The sequence below is a fragment of the Notolepis coatsorum genome (genome assembly GCF_963971535.1).
Source record: "Notolepis coatsorum genome assembly, chromosome: 6".
Classification (NCBI taxonomy): domain Eukaryota; kingdom Metazoa; phylum Chordata; class Actinopteri; order Aulopiformes; family Paralepididae; genus Notolepis; species Notolepis coatsorum.
In genome coordinates this window covers 58,306,975-58,331,630 of record NC_140170.1, presented here as the reverse complement: position 1 = coordinate 58,331,630, position 24,656 = coordinate 58,306,975, and the positions used below count along the sequence as shown (strand labels likewise).

Here is a 24,656-nt window from a genome sequence, read left to right as displayed (position 1 = left end):
AGGCCAAACATAATGGCCGACCCCTGGTCTACACCCTCCCCAGACCAACAGTGGGGCAATGCGCGCAACGACCAGGAAGGGACTAAATCGGGGGATGGAAAAAAAATATATATATAAATTGTTTTAAAGATCGATCTTGGGATTTTATGAATCGATAATCGCTAATTCAAATGAAGATCGATTCAGAATCAGTCTGTCTGTCTGTCTGTCTGTCTGTCTGTCTGTCTGTCTGTCTGTCTGTCTGTCTGTCTGTCCCTCTCTCTCTCTGGTATGTACAGTATAAGATAAGATAAGATAAGATATTCCTTTATTGATCCCCTTGGGGAAATCAAAAGTATGTACTGACCTCCAGCTCTCTGTACTGTATGTACAGTATGTACTGACCTCCAGCTCTCTGTACTGAGCGATCTCTATGTATCCGGGTCGCCCCCCCGGCAGCAGGAACAGGCGTCTCTGGGTCAGGGCGATCCTCCCCACGCCACGACTGGTTCTGACCGAGGACGACAGCTTGAACACACACTCCCCCGCGTCCAGACGCTCAGACACGGAACCAGGGAGACACACCTGGCGGAGACAGAGAGACACAGGTATACCATGGGTCACAGGTATACCATGAGTCACCATTATACCATGGGTCAGAATTATACCATGGGTCACAATTATACCATGGGTCACAATTATACTGTTAGGATTAGGAGAGGAGAACCCAATATGCAGACCGGGAAGAGAGGAGGCAGAGACGGCAGGGTAACGTGGAATATATATAGGCTTTACTGGGACGACGAAACGATACAAAACGGAAAATACAATGGCTCAGCCGAGCTGGCTCTAATACAGAACAACACTGAAGGACACGGAATACAATAACTACTTACAACACTCAATAGCATGAAGCAAGGCACAGGAGAGGAACGACGGGCAGGGGAACACGGAGGTAGGTGAGGGTAACAAAGAGGGTACTGGAGAAGTGATGCCACCAGCAAGTGATGACAAACCCACACTTAAATACCAACACTAATTCAACACCTGGCAGGGCCAGGCCAAAACACAGAATCCATAAACACAACTAGACACAAAAAGCAATGAATCCATAAACACAACTAGACACAAGAGCAATGACACACAAAACAACCAGACAGGGAGACGACATCACACAAAGACAGGGGTGGCCCAAGATAATAAATAACTAGAGATTAAGTCTATAATCTTGAACCAAACCAAGATGGCCGCCTGCACCATCAGGCTACTCTGGCCACTAGAGGGAAGTAGGGGACCAGGTAGGAGACCACTGTCAGGGGGGAGGAAATGTCCAATGTCATTCTCATAACCGGCCCAGCAAGGGCCGGCCCTGGGGACGTTACATTATACCATGGGTCAGAATTATACCATGGGTCACAATTATACCATGGATCAGAATTATACCATGGATCAGAATTATACCAAGGATCAGAATTATACCATGGATCAGAATTATATCATGGACCAGAATTATACCAAGGATCAGAATTATACCATGGACCAGAATTATACCAAGGATCAGAATTATACCAAGGATCAGAATTATACCATGGATCAGAATTATACCAAGGATCACAATTATACCAATGATCTAAAATTAATTATACCAATGCTCAAGTCATCAAAATGATACCACTCTACTAATATGAAGGAAGGAAGACGGACGGACGGACGGACAGACATATTTACAGTATATACTATTATATTATGGTACTATATTATATCATGTACTATATATCTCACATCACATTATATATGTGCTGTATACACTATTATGTACTATATACGATTTATGGAATGACTGTTGTTATGTGTCCAAAGCCCGAAATAAAAAATAACTGAACTGAACTGAACAGCCAGACAGACAGACAGACAGACAGACAGACAGACAGACAGACAGACAGACAGACAGACAGACAGACAGACAGACAGACAGACAGACAGACCTCCTGAGCCTCTGACTCAGTCTCTTTCCAGATGGTGTAGAAAACTCTAAACAGATCTGGAGACACTTGCTTCTGATGACCTGAGACACACACACGCACACACACACACACACACACACACACACACACACACACGCACACACACGTTTTTTGTCGATTAACTTGTTTTCATGATCATGGGAAGCGACGAAACTCAATTGAAGTTAGATTAATCGATATACCTACAGTCATATTATCACTGTGATGGTCTTAACTACAGTCATATTATTACTGTGATGGTCTTAACTACAGTCATATTATCAGTGTGATGGTCTTAACTACAGTCATATTATCAGTGTGATGGTCTTAACTACAGTCACATTATTACTGTGATGGTCTTAACTACAGTCATATTATCACTGTGATGGTCTTAACTACAGTCATATTATCAGTGTGATGGTCTAAACTACAGTCATTATTACTGTGATGGTCTTAACTACAGTCATATTATCAGTGTGATGGTCTTAACTACAGTCATATTATCAGTGTGATGGTCTTAACTACAATCATATTATTACTGTGATGGTCTTAACTACAGTCATATTATCAGTGTGATGGTCTTAACTACAGTCATATTATCAGTGTGATGGTCTTAACTACAGTCATATTATTACTGTGATGGTCTTAACTACAGTCATATTATCAGTGTGATGGTCTTAACTACAGTCATATTATCAGTGTGATGGTCTTAACTACAGTCATATTATCCGTGTGATGGTCTTAACTACAGTCATATTATTACTGTGATGGTCTTAACTACAGTCATATTATCACTGTGATGGTCTTAACTACAGTCATATTATCACTGTGATGGTCTTAACTACAGTCATATTATTACTGTGATGGTCTTAACTACAGTCATATTATCACTGTGATGGTCTTAACTACAGTCATATTATTACTGTGATGGTCTTAACTACAGTCAGGGCATCAGACAGTCTGTGATGGTGTCGTGGTCTTGCCCAGGGGTGTAAAAAGTACCCAGAAATTATACTTAAGTGAAACTATGGGTACCGTCTCAAAATCGTACTCAAGTAAAAGTCAGAGTATCTGGCTAAAAAAGTTTTTACTTTTAAATGTACTTAAGTATTAAAAAGTAAAAGTAAAAACTTTTTGTCTGTCTATTCTTCTTGTTTAATCAAAGATCCCTGCTTTCTAGTCTTGCACAAGGACCAATCAGCATGGGTATGGGCGGGTTCATTTTCCATTGATTGGCTGTTTTTAAATAAAGTGCGGCCGCATGATTAATAACGTTAACGTCAGTTCGGCCAGAGAAACAAATATACTAATTAAAATGGTTGGACCTGCAAGATTTGTCCTTTGTAGGTCTGCATTTTAAATGCAAGGAGTAAAAAAGTATGTTTTTTTTCTCTCTGAAATGTAATTGAGTAAAAGTATACAGTATACAAACCTAATAATACTCGAGTAAAGTACAAATCCTGCAAAAACAGTACTTAAGTATTGTAACAAAGTACAATTACTCAAGCACTTTACACCCATGTTTGTTTATTTTGTTTTTAAAAATTTATTATTGTAGTTTCTATGACTGTGTGTGTCTGTATTTTGTATTTTCTTTTAGTATTTCTGTTTTTATATTGTACAGCACTTTGGTACAACTTCGGTTGATTTAAATGTGCTTCATAAATAAAGTTGACCTTGACCTTGACCCTGGTCTTACCCAGAGTCAGAGCCTCAAACAGCCTGGTGTCGTGGTCTTACCCAGAGTCAGAGCCTCAAACAGCCTGGTGTCGTGGTCTTACCCAGAGTCAGAGCCTCAAACAGCCTGGTGTCGTGGTCTTACCCAGAGTCAGAGCCTCAAACAGCCTGGTGTCGTGGTCTTACCCAGAGTCAGAGCCTCAAACAGCCTGGTGTCGTGGTCTTACCCAGAGTCAGAGCCTCAAACAGCCTGGTGTCGTGGTCTTACCCAGAGTCAGAGCCTCAAACAGCCTGGTGTTGTGGTCTTACCCAGAGTCAGAGCCTCAAACAGCCTGGTGTCGTAGTCTTACCCAGAGTCAGAGCCTCAAACAGCCTGGTGTCCTGGACTTACCCAGAGTCAGAGCCTCAAACAGCCTGGTGTCGTGGTCTTACCCAGAGTCAGAGCCTCAAACAGCCTGGTGTCGTGGTCTTACCCAGAGTCAGAGCCTCAAACAGCCTGGTGTTGTGGTCTTACCCAGAGTCAGAGCCTCAAACAGCCGGTGGACGGTGTTGTGGTCCTGGACGATGCCAGACTCCTGGACACACTTCACAAACTCCTCCAGCTGCATGGGTTTTTTCGGCAGCTGGAAGCGCTTCACGGCACCCTCCTCCCGCTCGTTGCCGTGGCGCGCACGCTCCTGTTCCTGGTCTCTGTTGACGCGGCAGATGAGGCGCTTCAGCTCCGGGCGCCGGTCGGCCTGGCAACAGAATGAAATCAGATACTAGTGTTTACATGTCTGTGTGTCTCAGAGAGATATTAATGTCTACATGTCTGTGTGTCTCAGAGAGATATATTAATGTCTACATGTCTGTGTGTCTCAGAGAGATATTAATGTCTACATGTCTGTGTGTCTCAGAGAGATATTAATGTCTACATGTCTGTGTGTCTCAGAGGGAGATATTAATGTCTACATGTATGTGTGTCTCAGAGAGATATTAATGTCTACATGTATGTGTGTCTCAGAGAGATATTAATGTCTACATGTCTGTGTGTCTCAGAGAGATATTAATGTCGACATGTATGTGTGTCTCAGAGAGATATTAATGTCTACATGTCTGTGTGTCTCAGAGAGATATTAATGTCTACATGTCTGTGTGTCTCAGAGAGATATTAATGTCTACATGTATGTGTGTCTCAGAGAGATATTAATGACTACATGTATATGTGTCTCAGAGCGATATTAATGTCTACATGTCTGTGTGTCTCAGAGAGATATTAATGTCTACATGTATGTGTGTCTCAGAGGGAGATATTAATGTCTACATGTCTGTGTGTCTCAGAGAGATATTAATGTCTACATGTCTGTGTGTCTCAGAGAGATATTAATGTCTACATGTCTGTGTGTCTCAGAGAGATATTAATGTCTACATGTCTGTGTGTCTCAGAGAGATATTAATGTCTACATGTATGTGTGTCTCAGAGAGAGATATTAATGTCTACATGTATGTGTGTTTCAGAGAGATATTAATGTCTACATGTATGTGTGTCTCAGAGAGATATTAATGTCTACATGTATGTGTCTCAGAGAGAGATGAATGTCTACATGTATGTGTGTCTCAGAGATATTAATGTCTACATGTATGTGTGTCTCAGAGATATATTAATGTCTACATGTATGTGTCTCAGAGAGAGATTAATGTCTACATGTATGTGTGTCTCAGAGATATTAATGTCTACATGTATGTGTGTCTCAGAGAGATATTAATGTCTACATGTATGTGTGTCTCAGAGAGATATTAATGTCTACATGTATGTGTGTCTCAGAGAGATATTAATGTCTACATGTCTGTGTGTCTCAGAGAGATATTAATGTCTACATGTCTGTGTGTCTCAGAGAGATATTAATGTCTACATGTCTGTGTGTCTCAGAGAGATATTAATGTCTACATGTATGTGTGTCTCAGAGAGAGATATTAATGTCTACATGTATGTGTGTTTCAGAGAGATATTAATGTCTACATGTATGTGTGTCTCAGAGAGATATTAATGTCTACATGTATGTGTGTCTCAGAGAGATATATTAATGTCTACATGTATGTGTGTCTCAGAGAGAGATATTAATGACTACATGTATGTGTCTCAGAGAGAGATGAATGTCTACATGTATGTGTGTCTCAGAGATATTAATGTCTACATGTATGTGTGTCTCAGAGATATATTAATGTCTACATGTATGTGTCTCAGAGAGAGATTAATGTCTACATGTATGTGTGTCTCAGAGATATTAATGTCTACATGTATGTGTGTCTCAGAGAGATATTAATGTCTACATGTATGTGTGTCTCAGAGAGATATTAATGTCTACATGTATGTGTGTCTCAGAGAGATATTAATGTCTACATGTATATGTGTCTCAGAGAGAGATATTAATGTCTACATGCATGTGTGTTTCAGAGAGATATTAATGTCTACATGTATGTGTGTCTCAGAGAGATATTAATGTCTACATGTATGTGTGTCTCAGAGAGATATTAATGTCTACATGTATGTGTGTCTCAGAGAGATATTAATGTCTACATGTATGTGTGTCTCAGAGAGAGATGAATGTCTACATGTATGTGTGTCTCAGAGAGATATTAATGTCTACATGTATGTGTGTCTCAGAGAGATATTAATGTCTACATGTATGTGTGTCTCAGAGAGATATTAATGTCTACATGTATGTGTGTCTCAGAGAGATATTAATGTCTACATGTATGTGTGTCTCAGAGAGAGATATTAATGTCTACATGTATGTGTGTTTCAGAGAGATATTAATGTCTACATGTATGTGTGTTTCAGAGAGATATTAATGACTACATGTATATGTGTCTCAGAGAGATATTAATGTCTACATGTATGTGTGTTTCAGAGAGATATTAATGTCTACATGTATGTGTGTTTCAGAGAGATATTAATGTCTACATGTAAGTGTGTCTCAGATAGAGATATTAATGTCTACATGTCTGTGTGTCTCAGAGAGATATTAATGTCTACATGTATGTGTGTCTCAGAGAGATTAATGTCTACATGTATGTGTGTCTCAGAGAGATATTAATGTCTACATGTATGTGTGTCTCAGAGAGATATGAATGTCTACATGTATGTGTGTCTCAGAGAGATATTAATGTCTACATGTATGTGTGTCTCAGAGAGATATTAATGTCTACATGTATGTGTGTCTCAGAGAGATATTAATGTCTACATGTATGTGTGTCTCAGAGATATGAATGTCTACATGTATGTGTGTCTCAGAGAGATATTAATGTCTACATGTATGTGTGTCTCAGAGAGATATGAATGTCTACATGTATGTGTGTCTCAGAGAGATATTAATGTCTACATGTATGTGTGTCTCAGAGAGAGATATTAATGTCTACATGTATGTGTGTTTCAGAGAGATATTAATGTCTACATGTATGTGTGTTTCAGAGAGATATTAATGTCTACAAGTAAGTGTGTCTCAGATAGAGATATTAATGTCTACATGTAAGTGTGTCTCAGATAGAGATATTAATGTCTACATGTCTGTGTGTCTCAGAGAGATATTAATGTCTACATGTATGTGTGTCTCAGAGAGATATTAATGACTACATGTATGTGTGTCACAGAGAGATATTAATGTCTACATGTATGTGTGTCTCAGAGAGAGATATTAATGTCTACATGTATGTGTGTTTCAGATAGATATTAATGTCTACATGTATGTGTGTTTCAGAGAGATATTAATGTCTACATGTATGTGTGTCTCAGAGAGAGATATTAATGTCTACATGTATGTGTGTCTCAGAGAGAGATATTAATGTCTACATGTCTGTGTGTCTCAGAGAGATATATTAATGTCTACATGTATGTGTGTCTCAGAGAGATATTAATGTCTACATGTATGTGTGTCTCAGAGAGAGATATTAATGTCTACATGTATGTGTGTCTCAGAGAGATATTAATGACTACATGTATGTGTGTCTCAGAGAGATATTAATGTCTACATGTATGTGTGTTTCAGAGAGATATTAATGTCTACATGTATGTGTGTCTCAGAGAGATATTAATGTCTACATGTATGTGTGTTTCAGAGAGATATTAATGTCTACATGTATGTGTGTTTCAGAGAGATATTAATGTCTACATGTCTGTGTGTCTCAGAGAGATATTAATGTCTACATGCAAGTGTGTCTCAGAGAGAGATATTAATGTCTACATGTCTGTGTGTCTCAGAGGGAGATATTAATGTCTACATGTATGTGTGTCTCAGAGAGATATTAATGTCTACATGTATGTGTGTCTCAGAGAGAGATATTAATGTCTACATGTATGTATGTCTCAGAGAGATATTAATGTCTACATGTATGTGTGTCTCAGAGAGATATTAATGACTACATGTATATGTGTCTCAGAGAGATATTAATGTCTACATGTATGTGTGTTTCAGAGAGATATTAATGTCTACATGTATGTGTGTCTCAGAGAGATATTAATGTCTACATGTATGTGTGTCTCAGAGAGATATTAATGTCTACATGTATGTGTGTCTCAGAGAGATATTAATGTCTACATGTATGTGTGTCTCAGAGAGAGATATTAATGTCTACATGTATGTGTGTCTCAGAGAGAGATATTAATGTCTACATGTATGTGTGTCTCAGAGAGATATTAATGACTACATGTATATGTGTCTCAGAGAGATATTAATGTCTACATGTAAGTGTGTCTCAGAGAGAGATATTAATGTCTACATGTATGTGTTTTTCAGAGAGAGATATTAATGTCTACATGTATGTATGTCTCAGAGAGATATTAATGTCTACATGTATGTGTGTCTCATAGAGATATTAATGTCTAAATGTATGTGTGTCTCAGAGAGATATTAATGTCTACATGTATGTGTGTTTCAGAGAGATATTAATGTCTACATGTATGTGTGTTTCAGAGAGATATTAATGTCTACATGTATGTGTGTTTCAGAGAGATATTAATGTCTACATGTATGTGTGTCTCAGAGAGAGATATTAATGTCTACATGTCTGTGTGTCTCAGAGAGATATATTAATGTCTACATGTATGTGTGTCTCAGAGAGATATTAATGTCTACATGTATGTGTGTCTCAGAGAGAGATATTAATGTCTACATGTATGTATGTCTCAGAGAGATATTAATGTCTACATGTATGTGTGTCTCAGAGAGATATTAATGACTACATGTATATGTGTCTCAGAGAGATATTAATGTCTACATGTATGTGTGTTTCAGAGAGATATTAATGTCTACATGTATGTGTGTCTCAGAGAGAGATATTAATGTCTACATGTATGTGTGTCTCAGAGAGAGATATTAATGTCTACATGTATGTGTGTCTCAGAGAGATATTAATGACTACATGTATATGTGTCTCAGAGAGATATTAATGTCTACATGTAAGTGTGTCTCAGAGAGAGATATTAATGTCTACATGTATGTGTTTTTCAGAGAGAGATATTAATGTCTACATGTATGTATGTCTCAGAGAGATATTAATGTCTACATGTATGTGTGTCTCATAGAGATATTAATGTCTAAATGTATGTGTGTCTCAGAGAGATATTAATGTCTACATGTATGTGTGTTTCAGAGAGATATTAATGTCTACATGTATGTGTGTTTCAGAGAGATATTAATGTCTACATGTATGTGTGTCTCAGAGAGAGATATTAATGTCTACATGTATGTGTGTCTCAGAGAGAGATATTAATGTCTACATGTCTGTGTGTCTCAGAGAGATATATTAATGTCTACATGTATGTGTGTCTCAGAGAGATATTAATGTCTACATGTATGTGTGTCTCAGAGAGAGATATTAATGTCTACATGTATGTGTGTCTCAGAGAGATATTAATGACTACATGTATGTGTGTCTCAGAGAGATATTAATGTCTACATGTATGTGTGTTTCAGAGAGATATTAATGTCTACATGTATGTGTGTCTCAGAGAGATATTAATGTCTACATGTATGTGTGTTTCAGAGAGATATTAATGTCTACATGTATGTGTGTTTCAGAGAGATATTAATGTCTACATGTCTGTGTGTCTCAGAGAGATATTAATGTCTACATGCAAGTGTGTCTCAGATAGAGATATTAATGTCTACATGTCTGTGTGTCTCAGAGGGAGATATTAATGTCTACATGTATGTGTGTCTCAGAGAGATATTAATGTCTACATGTATGTGTGTCTCAGAGAGAGATATTAATGTCTACATGTATGTATGTCTCAGAGAGATATTAATGTCTACATGTATGTGTGTCTCAGAGAGATATTAATGACTACATGTATATGTGTCTCAGAGAGATATTAATGTCTACATGTATGTGTGTTTCAGAGAGATATTAATGTCTACATGTATGTGTGTCTCAGAGAGAGATATTAATGTCTACATGTATGTGTGTCTCAGAGAGAGATATTAATGTCTACATGTATGTGTGTCTCAGAGAGATATTAATGACTACATGTATATGTGTCTCAGAGAGATATTAATGTCTACATGTAAGTGTGTCTCAGAGAGAGATATTAATGTCTACATGTATGTGTTTTTCAGAGAGAGATATTAATGTCTACATGTATGTATGTCTCAGAGAGATATTAATGTCTACATGTATGTGTGTCTCATAGAGATATTAATGTCTAAATGTATGTGTGTCTCACAGAGATATTAATGTCTACATGTATGTGTGTTTCAGAGAGATATTAATGTCTTCATGTATGTGTGTCTCAGAGAGATATTAATGTCTACATGTATGTGTGTCTCATAGAGATATTAATGTCTACATGTATGTGTGTCTCAGATAGATATTAATGTCTACATGTATGTGTGTCTCAGAAAGATATTAATGTCTACATGTATGTGTGTCTCAGAGATATATTAATGTCTACATGTATGTGTGTCTCAGAGAGATATTAATGTCTACATGTATGTGTGTCTCAGATATATATTAATGTCTACATGTATGTGTGTCTCAGAGAGAGATTAATGTCTACATGTATGTGTGTCTCAGAGATATTAATGTCTACATGTATGTGTGTCTCAGAGAGAGAGATATTAATGTCTACATGTATGTGTGTCTCAGAGAGATATGAATGTCTACATGTATGTGTGTCTCAGAGAGAGATATTAATGTCTACATGTATGTGTGTCTCAGAGATATTAATGTCGACATGTATGTGTGTCTCAGAGAGATATTAATGTCTACATGTATGTGTGTCTCAGAGAGATTAATGTCTACATGTATGTGTGTCTCAGAGAGATATTAATGTCTACATGTATGTGTGTCTCAGAGAGATATGAATGTCTACATGTATGTGTGTCTCAGAGAGATATTAATGTCTACATGTAAGTGTGTCTCAGAGAGATATTAATGTCTACATGTATGTGTGTCTCAGAGAGATATTAATGTCTACATGTATGTGTGTCTCAGAGAGATATTAATGTCTACATGTATGTGTGTCTCAGAGAGAGATTAATGTCTACATGTATGTGTGTCTCAGAGAGAGATTAATGTCTACATGTATGTGTTTCTCAGAGAGATATTAATGTCTACATGTATGTGTGTCTCAGAGAGATATTAATGTCTACATGTATGTGTGTCTCAGAGAGATATTAATGTCTACATGTATGTGTGTCTCAGAGAGATATTAATGGCTACATGTATGTGTGTCTCAGAGAGAGATATTAATGTCTACATGTATGTGTGTCTCAGAGGGAGATATTAATGTCTACATGTATGAGTGTCTCAGAGAGATATTAATGTCTACATGTATGTGTGTCTCAGAGAGTGTTATATATTAAGGTATATTAAGGTGTTATATATAAGGTATATTAAGGCTTTATATATTAAGGTGTTATATATTAAAGGAAAACTCCAACATTTTGGGAAATTAGCTTATTTGCCATCTACCCTGGAGTTAGACAAGAAGATACATACATTTGTCTTCTCTGTGCATGCAGTAGGAGTAGGAAGACGTTGGGAACTAGGCTAATGGAGGAACCTACTTCCAGTGACTGACGCTAAGCTACGGTGCGCATCTTCCTACTCCTACTGCATGCACAGAGAAAAAAAAGGGTACGTATCTTCTTGTCTAACTCCAGGGTAGATGGCAAATAAGCTAATTTCCCAAAATGTTGGAGTTTTCCTTTAAGGTGTTATATATTAAGGTATATTAAGGTGTTATATATTAAGGTATATTAAGGTTAATACCTGACTGCGCTCAGCATCAGGCAGTGAGTCGACTAGAGACTTGACCATCTCAGACGGGAAAATGTCTGAATCAGTTTTATAAAGAGCCTGGAATTCATCCAACGCATCCAGATGTTTACTGCACACTATGTTCACTAGACCACGTAGGTAATGATACCTAGAGAGAGAGAGAGAGAGAGAGAGAGAGAGAGAGAGAGAGAGAGAGAGAGAGAGAGAGAGAGAGAGAGAGAGAGAGAGAGATTAATACACACTGTGTTCACTAGACCACTGTAAGGGAAAATTATTTATGCATGATATCACGATTAGATGTATTTCATTTCAGAGCATAAACACACTGTATCTGTCCCAAAAACGAGTGCAAAGATTCGCTTATGCAAACAAGCCATTGTTTGCACAAGCAGACTGGGCCCCAACTCTTGTACACCACTACTACCCCCCACCTTCGTGTTATCATGTCCCCAAAAGTCATTTCTATAAACCATGTCTGCCCCTCCTCAGAATCACACTACTATTATCACTGCCTTTGTCATCATGACCTCAAGATGACGTGGCACACTTGTACCCCCCTGTATTGGCCCTGTGTAAACATTACACCACTGCTTTTCCTGAATGGGACTTCCTTAACGTGCATGTATTGGATTGGATGATACCGCTGTCATCTATGTGATTGGATCAACCACTATCATGTTATCCTTGCCCACTTTTACCCTATATAAACTGTATTAAAATGTTCATTCATTTGTCCAACTCAGGGTAGAGCATTTTGTGTGCTCTGCCTTGACTTGTCACCATTTGTATTCTGCAGAATATAATAATAAATCACTTTTGACTGTGAAGACTCTGTATCAAAAGCCATATTTATTTCATGCATTACCAAGGGTTTAAGACGACTTCCAATTTCCACAACAGATGTTGCCGTGACCCAGATTGCTGCGAGAAACGGTCCAGGGACGCTCCAAGGAAAGCTGTGGGATCGCAACCGGGAACCACTACAGGTGGTTCTTCTCCAAACCCCGACATTTCAAGGGACGGGAGGCCAGCTGACCTGGAGCAGACTTGGATCGACTCCACGCCAATCCAGCAAACTCTAAATTGAAGCCGTCATAAACTAGGTGATGTGTATTTATTTCCAAATTTGAAGAGCTTTTATGCACAGATTATAAGATGCACCAAACCATGTCTTTCACTGGGGCCGCCTGAACAGAGATAATAAGTCTATAGCGTATGGGTTGGAGGAGTTTTATTGAAAGGCTATAGCGATGAGTTCGAGGCTTAAGACTATAGCATATGAGTCAGAGGTTTATTGAAAGGCTATAGCATATGTGTGTTTACAGTGTAGGTTAGTTAGGGTTAGGGCATATGAGTTACAGTAAGTTCAGTTAGGGTTTAGGGCATAAGGTAGGAGCCTATGCATAAGTAGCTGGTCTACGAGGTTTAGTTATTCTTGCCTTAAGAACTAAGAGTAAATTCACAAAAGACGTTTTGTGTCTACTATATTCACTAGTGAACAGTGTTAGGGACACTGCAGAGTACAAGGGGAATGACACACCCTAGGAAGCACAGTGAAGGATCTGATTTTTTAAAATATGTCTTGGAAATTGTCTCACTGATAAAAGGGGTTTGGGTTTTCAAATTTTTTTATTTCTTTTTACATAAGTGAAAAAGTTGAAAAAAAAGAGAGGAATGCATACGTTGACAATAGTTACCATGGAGGGAAATAGTGGAAATCCATTAATCACAGATAACACACAATCTTTTTCTCTGTCTCTTTCCCTGTATCCAGCTCTGCCCGGTGGTGTGTGTGATCTGACTCTCCTCTGCCTCGATTCCGACCCACCTACCGTCTCACCACAGCCTGCCTGCTAGGGCTGGGCGATATGACGATATTATATAAATATCGGGTACAGTTCATTAACGATACACTTTTTCAACGTATCGTGGATATCGTGATGTTTTGCCCAAGAGGATTGTGTCGCGTCAATCTGTCCACACGTTACTCGTTCATATCTCAGCCCGTGCTGAGATATGCCCATTCCGCGGTCTGTTAATAAAGTTTTCAATCAGACAGATGTATGGAAAGGCTTTTATTATAACATTCGTTGTAGTAAAATCATTATGCCTCATTTAGTTATCCTGTGGAGCACTGGTCTCCTACTCGACGGCCGCGGGGAGCTAACGTTAGTAGCTTTGTTGTTGTTCAGCACACAGGACATTCAGGAAGTCAAACTAATAGCGCTTGCCGATTGGTGCTAAGAACAGCAGGGCGGGGGCAAGCGGTGTGACGTAATTGGCAGACTCGACTGTCAATCAAAATGATTATGTTTCCGTCAGAATGAATGAATGAAAACTTTATTAAAAGGTTGCAGAATGGGTACAATACAGTACAGGAGGATGAAGACCAGAAAAATACTTTCGGCTTTTTTTCATAAGGGTCCTCCATTTTCAATTCATCAAAACATTTAGAGACATACATATATACAGTAGTTTCATAAAAATGCTAAAATGCTATTGATTGATTGATTGATTTAAAACTTTATTAACATATTGCAGAATGGGTACAGTACAGCTCAATACATACAATTGTTAAGGGGATGCAGACCAGAGAAAGACTTTAGTCTTGTTTACATCAGGGTCCCCCATTTTCAATTCATCATATTTCATATCTAAATCATATAATATCTCATTGCTAAATATATGCAATATATAATCTAATAATCTAAATCTAATATATAATATAAAAATGCTAAATGCATGGGTATTTTATTTTGTCTTTAATGTTAGCTTGCAAACTCAAATACTGTCTTGGTAAGCCTCATAATGAATTGTTTGGGGTAAAAAAGAAAAACATCGTGATGTGTATCGCCGAAAGGTCAGAAAATATCGTGATATCATATTTAGGCCATATCGCCCAGCCCTACTGCCTGCCCCTACACTCCGACGAAGCAAGAACCAGCCCCCAGAACTGTAAACGCCCTGAACACTGCAGTCACTTTTCCACATCAAGTGGATATGGGGAAGATTACTGCATGCAAACAAGATCCCCAAGAAACTGTCGCTGACTTTTACACTTGCATGCACAAGGTCTTCACAGATAACAGCGGACTGACCGAGCCAGAGGCTGCAGACTTGGCTGGGAGCCTGTGGGACTACCACATCAAATCCGCTTTTCTCACAGGACTCCTCCCACACGTAACAAGTGCTGCCAAGGTTTTCTGTTGGGAAGAAGCAACCTGTGCAGAAGTCCGCAGACACGCCATTCACGCTGAACAACAACACCAAACTAAACCTGAGCGAAAGGTTAAAGGCCAGAGAACCACAGCAGAAGCTCAACTCACTATGATACAAGCAGTAATGTCCTTGGGTCGAGGTGGACAGGGCAAATTCAGAGGAAAAGGCCAAGGACGTGACAGACGAGGACAAGCCAACACTGGCGTTTTCATTAAGCCCAGCCGCAACACCTGTTTCCATTGTGGCTCCGGAACCCATTGGATCAAAGACTGTCCAGACGCAGATCATAGTCATCAGAACAACAACGGAGCACAGGACGGCAGCACGCCAGCTGAGAGGACGCAAAGGGGGGAGGAACGAGCCAAGCGGAGAGGAGAGGACGTCACCACACCAGGCAACTGAACAAGGGGAGTGATGCACACACACACACCTGTTACACAACATTTACAGATTAGAAACATTATGTGAAGTATTCCTCAAATGTTTATAAATACCTACTAGAAAGCTATCAATGGAAAGCGTATTTTCTTTTTATTATCTTTTATTTTTGTTTTATCTGCTCTGCATGGGTTTTGTTATTCAAACAGAACGACATTGATTGAATTCCATCCTGTTAATTATAACTTTTTCTCCCTTGTAACTGATTATTGTCTGTGTGTGTTCTGGTTCTCTCCTTCCACTATTCAGCCCCGGCTGCAGAACTAGTGGCCCTCATTGAAGCCTGCCACCAAGGCCAAGATAAGGCTGTCACACAAGATTCCAGATACCTCTGGAACAGTGGCGTCGCGTGGGTAAAATAACAGGGGAAGCCAAAAAAACTATAAAAAAAAATAATTATTAAATATTTTTATAATTTTTTTTTTTTTTTTTTTTTTTTTTTTAAGTCAAGCAGTCACCATGTACACTACAGTATGGCTCGGCGGCCAGTCAAACTTTATTTTTATTTATTTAACAGATTGCAGAATGGGTACAATACAGAACGGCTCAATACACACAATTGTATAAGGGGATGCAGACCAGAGAAAGACGTTTGTCTTGTTTACATCAGGGTCATTAATACTGCTGGAGCATTGGTTCATTTTTGGTCCGATTTTTCCTTGCACGATTTCGCGCGCCGCGTGGGAGCAAATTCGAGACACATATTTGGTTGCAAAAAGGTGTCCCACGGTCTCCTCTATGGCCGTGAATATTTTCACGCGGATCGGAATCACGGCGCGCCCGTGGGAGACTTTTCCGTTTCGGCGAGTTTATTCCACGCTTTCTGTTTTCCTTTTCTAAGCATTTTCGGGGCTACATGTGAATGAGTAAAAGTTGCGGGACGCCCAGATGTTTCCACGATAGAAAGCTCGCGTGGATCCCATAATAGGCTCACTTAATACAGCGTTTTTTAAATCATGCGACATTTTCAGGGTTGCGAGCCGACCTTTTCCCCTCGTTTTCGATGATGGAAGTGATTTAGGAAAAGCTTCGGCACGCCGAGAGGTCCCCGTGGATTTAATCTCGCGAGGATCGGGGTAATATTCGGCCCGTGGGAACAGTTACGGGTTAATACAATGTTCAGAGTGCAGAGGGGAAAATATGCTGAGTGTCTTCCTCACAGCCCCGTTTTAAACTTTTAGGGTGTGGCAGTCAGCTCGAATCTGATTGGCTAGGATCGGATTTGGACTCTATAATGCTGGAAGCCTGGAGAAAGAGACCTACCCCCTGCCTCTCTCCTATACTAGCTGCAGTGAGCACAGTGAGTCTGACAGTGTGTTAGAGGGAGTGAGAAGGAGAAGAGGGAGACATTTAAAAAAAAATTAAAAATTATAACACAGATGAAAAAGAATGTAAACTATATTAAAAAGAAATTATATATATATATTTTTTTTTTTTATATTTCATATTTGATATTAATTCATATTTTAATATTAGGGAGGCATGGCTTCCGTTGGCTTCCATAAGGATTCGCCACTGCTCTGGAAGTGTAGGAATTTCCTAAAATCTGATGGGAAACCAATTTTTTATCACAAATTCATTGCAAAATTACTAGATGCAGTTGTATTCAAAAGCCATTTTTAACTGCCCAATTGATGAGAAAAAAGAACACGCACAGGTCTTTTACCCTTTGAAATTATTTTTGCATGCCACGATTTGTTGATATTGAAGCACCGAACATTTCCCTTCCGTCCACCCATATCTATGAAGATGCTAACCTCTCTCTCAAATCTAGCGACCATCAGACGACAGCTGCCCTGCCTAAACCCAGCGACAAAGCCTCTCCACGACCTCCATCACCAGTCACCACCCCACGTTCCCCGGCATAAAGCAAAACTCATTTTTTCTCTGGTCTGTTGACTGAGTGCTTTTTTCCATACGAACATGACTACCCTATCCCCCACAAACAACAGCTACTGTTCCCCTTATACAATGATTTTATATATGTATTTAGACTTGTAACAGAGATATCATTAGTGATGTTGATATCATTTAAATACTTTTCTATTATTTATTGTTCAGATTGTGAACAAAAGTAGGGAGTGTAAGGGAAAATTATTTATGTATGATATCACCATTAGATGTATTTCATTTCAGAGCATAAACACACTGTATCTGTCCCAAAAACGAGTGCAAAGGTTCGCTTATGCAAACAAGCCATTGTTTGCACAAGCTGACTGGGCCCCAACTCTTGTACACCACTACTACCCCCCACCTTCGTGTTATCATGTCCCCAAAAGTCATCTCTATAAACCCTGTCTGCCCCTCCTCAGAATCACACTACTATTATCACTGCCTTTGTCATCATGACCTCAAGATGACGTGGCACACTTGTACCCCCCTGTATTGGCCCTGTGTAAACATTACACCACTGCTTTTCCTGAATGGGACTTCCTTAACGTGCATGTATTGGATTGGATGATACCGCTGTCATCTATGTGATTGGATCAACCACTATCATGTTATCCTTGCCCACTTTTACCCTATATAAACTGTATTAAAATGTTCATTCATTTGTCCAACTCAGGGTAGAGCATTTTGTGTGCTCTGCCTTGACTTGTCACCATTTGTATTCTGCAGAATATAATAATAAATCACTTTTGACTGTGAAGACTGTATCAAAAGCCATATTTATTTCATGCATTACCAAGGGTTTAAGACGACTTCCAATTTCCACAACACCACGCAAGTAATGATACCTAGAGAGAAAGAGGGGTTCCTAAGAACTCATTTGCATAGAAAACGTCCGGTCTGTTCGCCCAACTAGCTGGATTCTTCACACACCGACATCCGACGTGTGATGAGCTATGATTGGAGCCGTGTGGAGGATATACGTGTTTGACTGTGGTTCCATCTGAGCCATCAGTGTGCTCTGTGCTGACACCTTCACTCTGTAGTAGGTGACTGCCTTGACCAGAGCTGTAGGTTACTGCTAGGGGTGTAACTTGTAACCACGATACGGTACGTAGCTCGGTTTTGAAGTCAAGGTTCGGTACAGGTTTTCGGTACAGTGGGGGAATGTTTGGCTTTCCATGTTCCACTCAGGGGTGATGTAGTGTGCAGTAACTAATTGTACTTGTAGGGCCGTCAACGAATATTCTATATTGAAATTAATAATCGACTTGTAAAGAAAATAATAATTATTATAATTATATTAGATTGTGAAAAAAACAGCCCCCGGTGGGCGGTCGTTAGTGGTTAACATACCGTTGTATTCGTTCGGTACACAGCCGTACGGTACGGTACGGTACACACTGAAACGGTTCGGTACGGATACGTGTACCTTTACACCCCTAGTTACTGCCTTGACCAGACCAGACCAGAGCTGTAGGTTACTGCCTTGACCAGACCAGAGCTGTATGTTACTGCCTTGACCAGACCAGAGCTGTAGGTGACTGCCTTGACCAGACCAGAGCTGTATGTTACTGCCTTGACCAGACCAGAGCTGTAGGTTACTGCCTTGACCAGACCAGAGCTGTATGTTACTGCCTTGACCAAACCAGAGCTGTATGTTACTGCCTTGACCAGACCAGAGCTGTAGGTTACTGCCTTGACCAGACCAGAGCTGTAGGTTACTGCCTTGACCAGACCAGAGCTGTAGGTGACTGCCTTGACCAGACCAGACCAGAACTGTATGTTACTGCCTTGACCAGACCAGACCAGAGCTGTATGTTACTGCCTTGACCAGACCAGAGCTGTATGTTACTGCCTTGACCAGACCAGAGCTGTAGGTTACTGCCTTGACCAGACCAGACCAGAGCTGTATGTTACTGCCTTGACCAAACCAGACCAGAGCTGTAGGTTACTGCCTTGTCTTGACCAGACCAGAACTGTAGGTTACTGCCTTGACCAGACCAGAGCTGTAGGTGACTGCCTTGTCTTGACCAGACCAGACCAGAGCTGTATGTTACTGCCTTGACCAGACCAGAGCTGTAGGTTACTGCCTTGACCAGACCAGAGCTGTAGGTGACTGCCTTGACCAGACCAGAGCTGTATGTTACTGCCTTGACCAGACCAGAGCTGTAGGTTACTGCCTTGACCAGACCAGAGCTGTAGGTTACTGCCTTGACCAGACCAGAGCTGTAGGTGACTGCCTTGACCAGACCAGACCAGAGCTGTATGTTACTGCCTTGACCAGACCAGACCAGAGCTGTATGTTACTGCCTTGACCAGAGCAGAGCTGTATGTTACTGCCTTGACCAGACCAGACCAGCGCTGTATGTTACTGCCTTGACCAGACCAGAGCTGTAGGTTACTGCCTTGACCAGACCAGACCAGCGCTGTATGTTACTGCCTTGACCAGACCAGAGCTGTATGTTACTGCCTTGACCAGACCAGACCAGAGCTGTATGTTACTGCCTTGACCAGACCAGAGCTGTAGGTTACTGCCTTGACCAGACCAGACCAGCGCTGTATGTTACTGCCTTGACCAGACCAGAGCTGTAGGTTACTGCCTTGACCAGACCAGAACTGTAGGTTACTGCCTTGACCAGACCAGAGCTGTAGGTGACTGCCTTGACCAGACCAGAGCTGTATGTTACTGCCTTGACCAGACCAGAGCTGTAGGTTACTGCCTTGACCAGACCAGAGCTGTAGGTGACTGCCTTGACCAGACCAGAGCTGTATGTTACTGCCTTGACCAGACCAGAGCTGTAGGTTACTGCCTTGACCAGACCAGAGCAGAGCTGTAGGTTACTGCCTTGACCAGACCAGACCAGAGCTATATGTTACTGCCTTGACCAGACCAGAGCTGCAGGTTACTGCCTTGACCAGACCAGAGCTGTAGGTTACTGCCTTGACCAGACCAGAGCAGAGCTGTAGGTTACTGCCTTGACCAGACCAGACCAGAGCTATATGTTACTGCCTTGACCAGACCAGAGCTGCAGGTTACTGCCTTGACCAGACCAGAGCTGCAGGTTACTGCCTTGACCAGACCAGAGCTGTATGTTACTGCCTTGACCAAACCAGAGCTGTATGTTACTGCCTTGACCAGACCAGAGCTGTAGGTTACTGCCTTGACCAGACCAGAGCTGTAGGTGACTGCCTTGACCAGACCAGAGCTGTAGGTTACTGCCTTGACCAGACCAGAGCTGTAGGTTACTGCCTTGACCAGACCAGAGCTGTATGTTACTGCCTTGACCAGACCAGACCAGAGCTGTATGTTACTGCCTTGACCAGACCAGAGCTGTAGGTTACTGCCTTGACCAGACCAGACCAGCGCTGTATGTTACTGCCTTGACCAGACCAGAGCTGTAGGTTACTGCCTTGACCAGACCAGAACTGTAGGTTACTGCCTTGACCAGACCAGAGCTGTAGGTGACTGCCTTGACCAGACCAGAGCTGTATGTTACTGCCTTGACCAGACCAGAGCTGTAGGTTACTGCCTTGACCAGACCAGAGCTGTAGGTGACTGCCTTGACCAGACCAGAGCTGTATGTTACTGCCTTGACCAGACCAGAGCTGTAGGTTACTGCCTTGACCAGACCAGAGCAGAGCTGTAGGTTACTGCCTTGACCAGACCAGACCAGAGCTATATGTTACTGCCTTGACCAGACCAGAGCTGCAGGTTACTGCCTTGACCAGACCAGAGCTGTATGTTACTGCCTTGACCAGACCAGAGCTGTAGGTTACTGCCTTGACCAGACCAGAGCAGAGCTGTAGGTTACTGCCTTGACCAGACCAGACCAGAGCTATATGTTACTGCCTTGACCAGACCAGAGCTGCAGGTTACTGCCTTGACCAGACCAGAGCTGCAGGTTACTGCCTTGACCAGACCAGAGCTGTATGTTACTGCCTTGACCAAACCAGAGCTGTATGTTACTGCCTTGACCAGACCAGAGCTGTAGGTTACTGCCTTGACCAGACCAGAGCTGTAGGTGACTGCCTTGACCAGACCAGAGCTGTAGGTTACTGCCTTGACCAGACCAGAGCTGTAGGTTACTGCCTTGACCAGACCAGAGCTGTAGGTTACTGCCTTGACCAGACCAGAGCTGTAGGTGACTGCCTTGACCAGACCAGACCAGAGCTGTATGTTACTGCCTTGACCAGACCAGACCAGAGCTGTAGGTTACTGCCTTGTCTTGACCAGAGCTGTATGTTACTGCCTTGACCAGACCAGAGCTGTAGGTTACTGCCTTGACCAGACCAGACCAGAGCTGTATGTTACTGCCTTGACCAGACCAGACCAGAGCTGTAGGTTACTGCCTTGTCTTGACCAGACCAGAACTGTAGGTTACTGCCTTGACCAGACCAGAGCTGTAGGTGACTGCCTTGTCTTGACCAGACCAGACCAGAGCTGTATGTTACTGCCTTGACCAGACCAGAGCTGTAGGTTACTGCCTTGACCAGACCAGAGCTGTAGGTTACTGCCTTGACCAGACCAGAGCTGTAGGTTACTGCCTTGACCAGACCAGAGCTGTAGGTGACTGCCTTGACCAGACCAGACCAGAGCTGTATGTTACTGCCTTGACCAGACCAGACCAGAGCTGTATGTTACTGCCTTGACCAGAGCAGAGCTGTATGTTACTGCCTTGACCAGACCAGAGCTGTAGGTTACTGCCTTGACCAGACCAGACCAGCGCTGTATGTTACTGCCTTGACCAGACCAGAGCTGTAGGTTACTGCCTTGACCAGACCAGAACTGTAGGTTACTGCCTTGACCAGACCAGAACTGTAGGTTACTGCCTTGACCAGACCAGAGCTGTAGGTGACTGCCTTGACCAGACCAGAGCTGTATGTTACTGCCTTGACCAGACCAGAGCTGTAGGTTACTGCCTTGACCAGACCAGAGCTGTAGGTGACTGCCTTGACCAGACCAGAGCTGTATGTTACTGCCTTGACCAGACCAGAGCTGTAGGTTACTGCCTTGACCAGACCAGAGCAGAGCTGTAGGTTACTGCCTTGACCAGACCAGACCAGAGCTATATGTTACTGCCTTGACCAGACCAGAGCTGCAGGTTACTGCCTTGACCAGACCAGAGCTGCAGGTTACTGCCTTGACCAGACCAGAGCTGTATGTTACTGCCTTGACCAAACCAGAGCTGTATGTTACTGCCTTGACCAGACCAGAGCTGTAGGTTACTGCCTTGACCAGACCAGAGCTGTAGGTGACTGCCTTGACCAGACCAGAGCTGTAGGTTACTGCCTTGACCAGACCAGAGCTGTAGGTTACTGCCTTGACCAGACCAGAGCTGTAGGTTACTGCCTTGACCAGACCAGAGCTGTAGGTGACTGCCTTGACCAGACCAGACCAGAGCTGTATGTTACTGCCTTGACCAGACCAGACCAGAGCTGTATGTTACTGCCTTGACCAGACCAGAGCTGTATGTTACTGCCTTGACCAGACCAGAGCTGTAGGTTACTGCCTTGACCAGACCAGACCAGAGCTGTATGTTACTGCCTTGACCAGACCAGACCAGAGCTGTAGGTTACTGCCTTGTCTTGACCAGACCAGAACTGTAGGTTACTGCCTTGACCAGACCAGAGCTGTAGGTGACTGCCTTGTCTTGACCAAACCAGACCAGAGCTGTATGTTACTGCCTTGACCAGACCAGAGCTGTAGGTTACTGCCTTGACCAGACCAGAGCTGTAGGTTACTGCCTTGACCAGACCAGAGCTGTAGGTTACTGCCTTGACCAGACCAGAGCTGTAGGTGACTGCCTTGACCAGACCAGACCAGAGCTGTATGTTACTGCCTTGACCAGACCAGACCAGAGCTGTATGTTACTGCCTTGACCAGAGCAGAGCTGTATGTTACTGCCTTGACCAGACCAGAGCTGTAGGTTACTGCCTTGACCAGACCAGACCAGCGCTGTATGTTACTGCCTTGACCAGACCAGAGCTGTAGGTTACTGCCTTGACCAGACCAGAACTGTAGGTTACTGCCTTGACCAGACCAGAGCTGTAGGTGACTGCCTTGACCAGACCAGAGCTGTATGTTACTGCCTTGACCAGACCAGAGCTGTAGGTTACTGCCTTGACCAGACCAGAGCTGTAGGTGACTGCCTTGACCAGACCAGAGCTGTATGTTACTGCCTTGACCAGACCAGAGCTGTAGGTTACTGCCTTGACCAGACCAGAGCAGAGCTGTAGGTTACTGCCTTGACCAGACCAGACCAGAGCTATATGTTACTGCCTTGACCAGACCAGAGCTGCAGGTTACTGCCTTGACCAGACCAGAGCTGTATGTTACTGCCTTGACCAGACCAGAGCTCTAGGTGACTGGACAAAGGGAGTGGGATGATTACCTGGCGAGTAGTGCTGAGTCATCGGGCGGCGCAGCGCTGATAGCCTTCCCCAGGGAACACAACATTTCAGAGTAATAGTTCTGCACGTAGTGGAAGGCCAGCGGGGGCGGGAACTCTGGGAGGTGGAACACCTTCACCGGCTTCTGGGGACCGTTCAGACCTGGACACACGGATTGATTGATTGATTGATTAATTTAATTGAAAACTTTATTAACAGATTGCAGAATGGGTACAATACAGTACGGCTCAATACACACAATTGTTAAGGGGATGCAGACCAGAGAAAGACTTTCGTCTTGTTTACATCAGGGTCCCCCATTTTCAATTCATCATAACATTTATGACAAACAGATATACAGTACTGTTACATCCAGACATTTGTGACATACAACAAGACATACAAATATACAGTACTGTTTAAGAGAAAAATATCATAAAAAATATATACATTCGAAGGGGAAGCAACTGTACATTGTAGGGGGTTCGGTGGGTGGGTGGGGGGTTTGGACATTTACAGGGGCCAGTTTCTAATTGCAGCCACCCGTAGGTGCTCTTTGAGAGCGGTTTTGAAGGAGGGTAGGGATTCACATTAATTTACGGCTGTGGGTATGGCGTTCCACATCTGTCCAACAGTCTGTCTGTCTCTCTATCTGTCTATCCTTCTACAAGTCTGTCTGTCTGTCTGTCTGTCTGTCTGTCTGTCTGTCTGTCTGTCTGTCTGTCTGTCTGTCTGTCTGTCTGTCTATATATCTATCTATCTATCTATCTATTATACCGCACCAACATCAGGTGGTAT

General features: G+C 42.0%; 1 protein-coding gene across 1 annotated transcript in view; it reads right to left on the bottom strand.

The window, feature by feature from the left end:
* The window catches only part of LOC311229500 (DENN domain-containing protein 3-like), a gene marked incomplete at both ends in the record, with an annotated part of 92,080 nt that overhangs the window by 47,945 nt on the left and 19,479 nt on the right, over positions 1 to 24,656 (bottom strand). Inside the window, 6 exons of the mRNA XM_084315579.1 lie at positions 385 to 564; positions 1,965 to 2,044; positions 4,174 to 4,396; positions 11,910 to 12,066; positions 23,861 to 24,020; positions 24,641 to 24,656. The exon at positions 24,641 to 24,656 is cut by the window's right edge and continues 157 nt beyond it. Of these exons, the coding sequence (XP_084171705.1) occupies positions 385 to 564; positions 1,965 to 2,044; positions 4,174 to 4,396; positions 11,910 to 12,066; positions 23,861 to 24,020; positions 24,641 to 24,656 (816 nt within the window). The remainder of the gene's footprint in view (positions 1 to 384; positions 565 to 1,964; positions 2,045 to 4,173; positions 4,397 to 11,909; positions 12,067 to 23,860; positions 24,021 to 24,640) is intronic.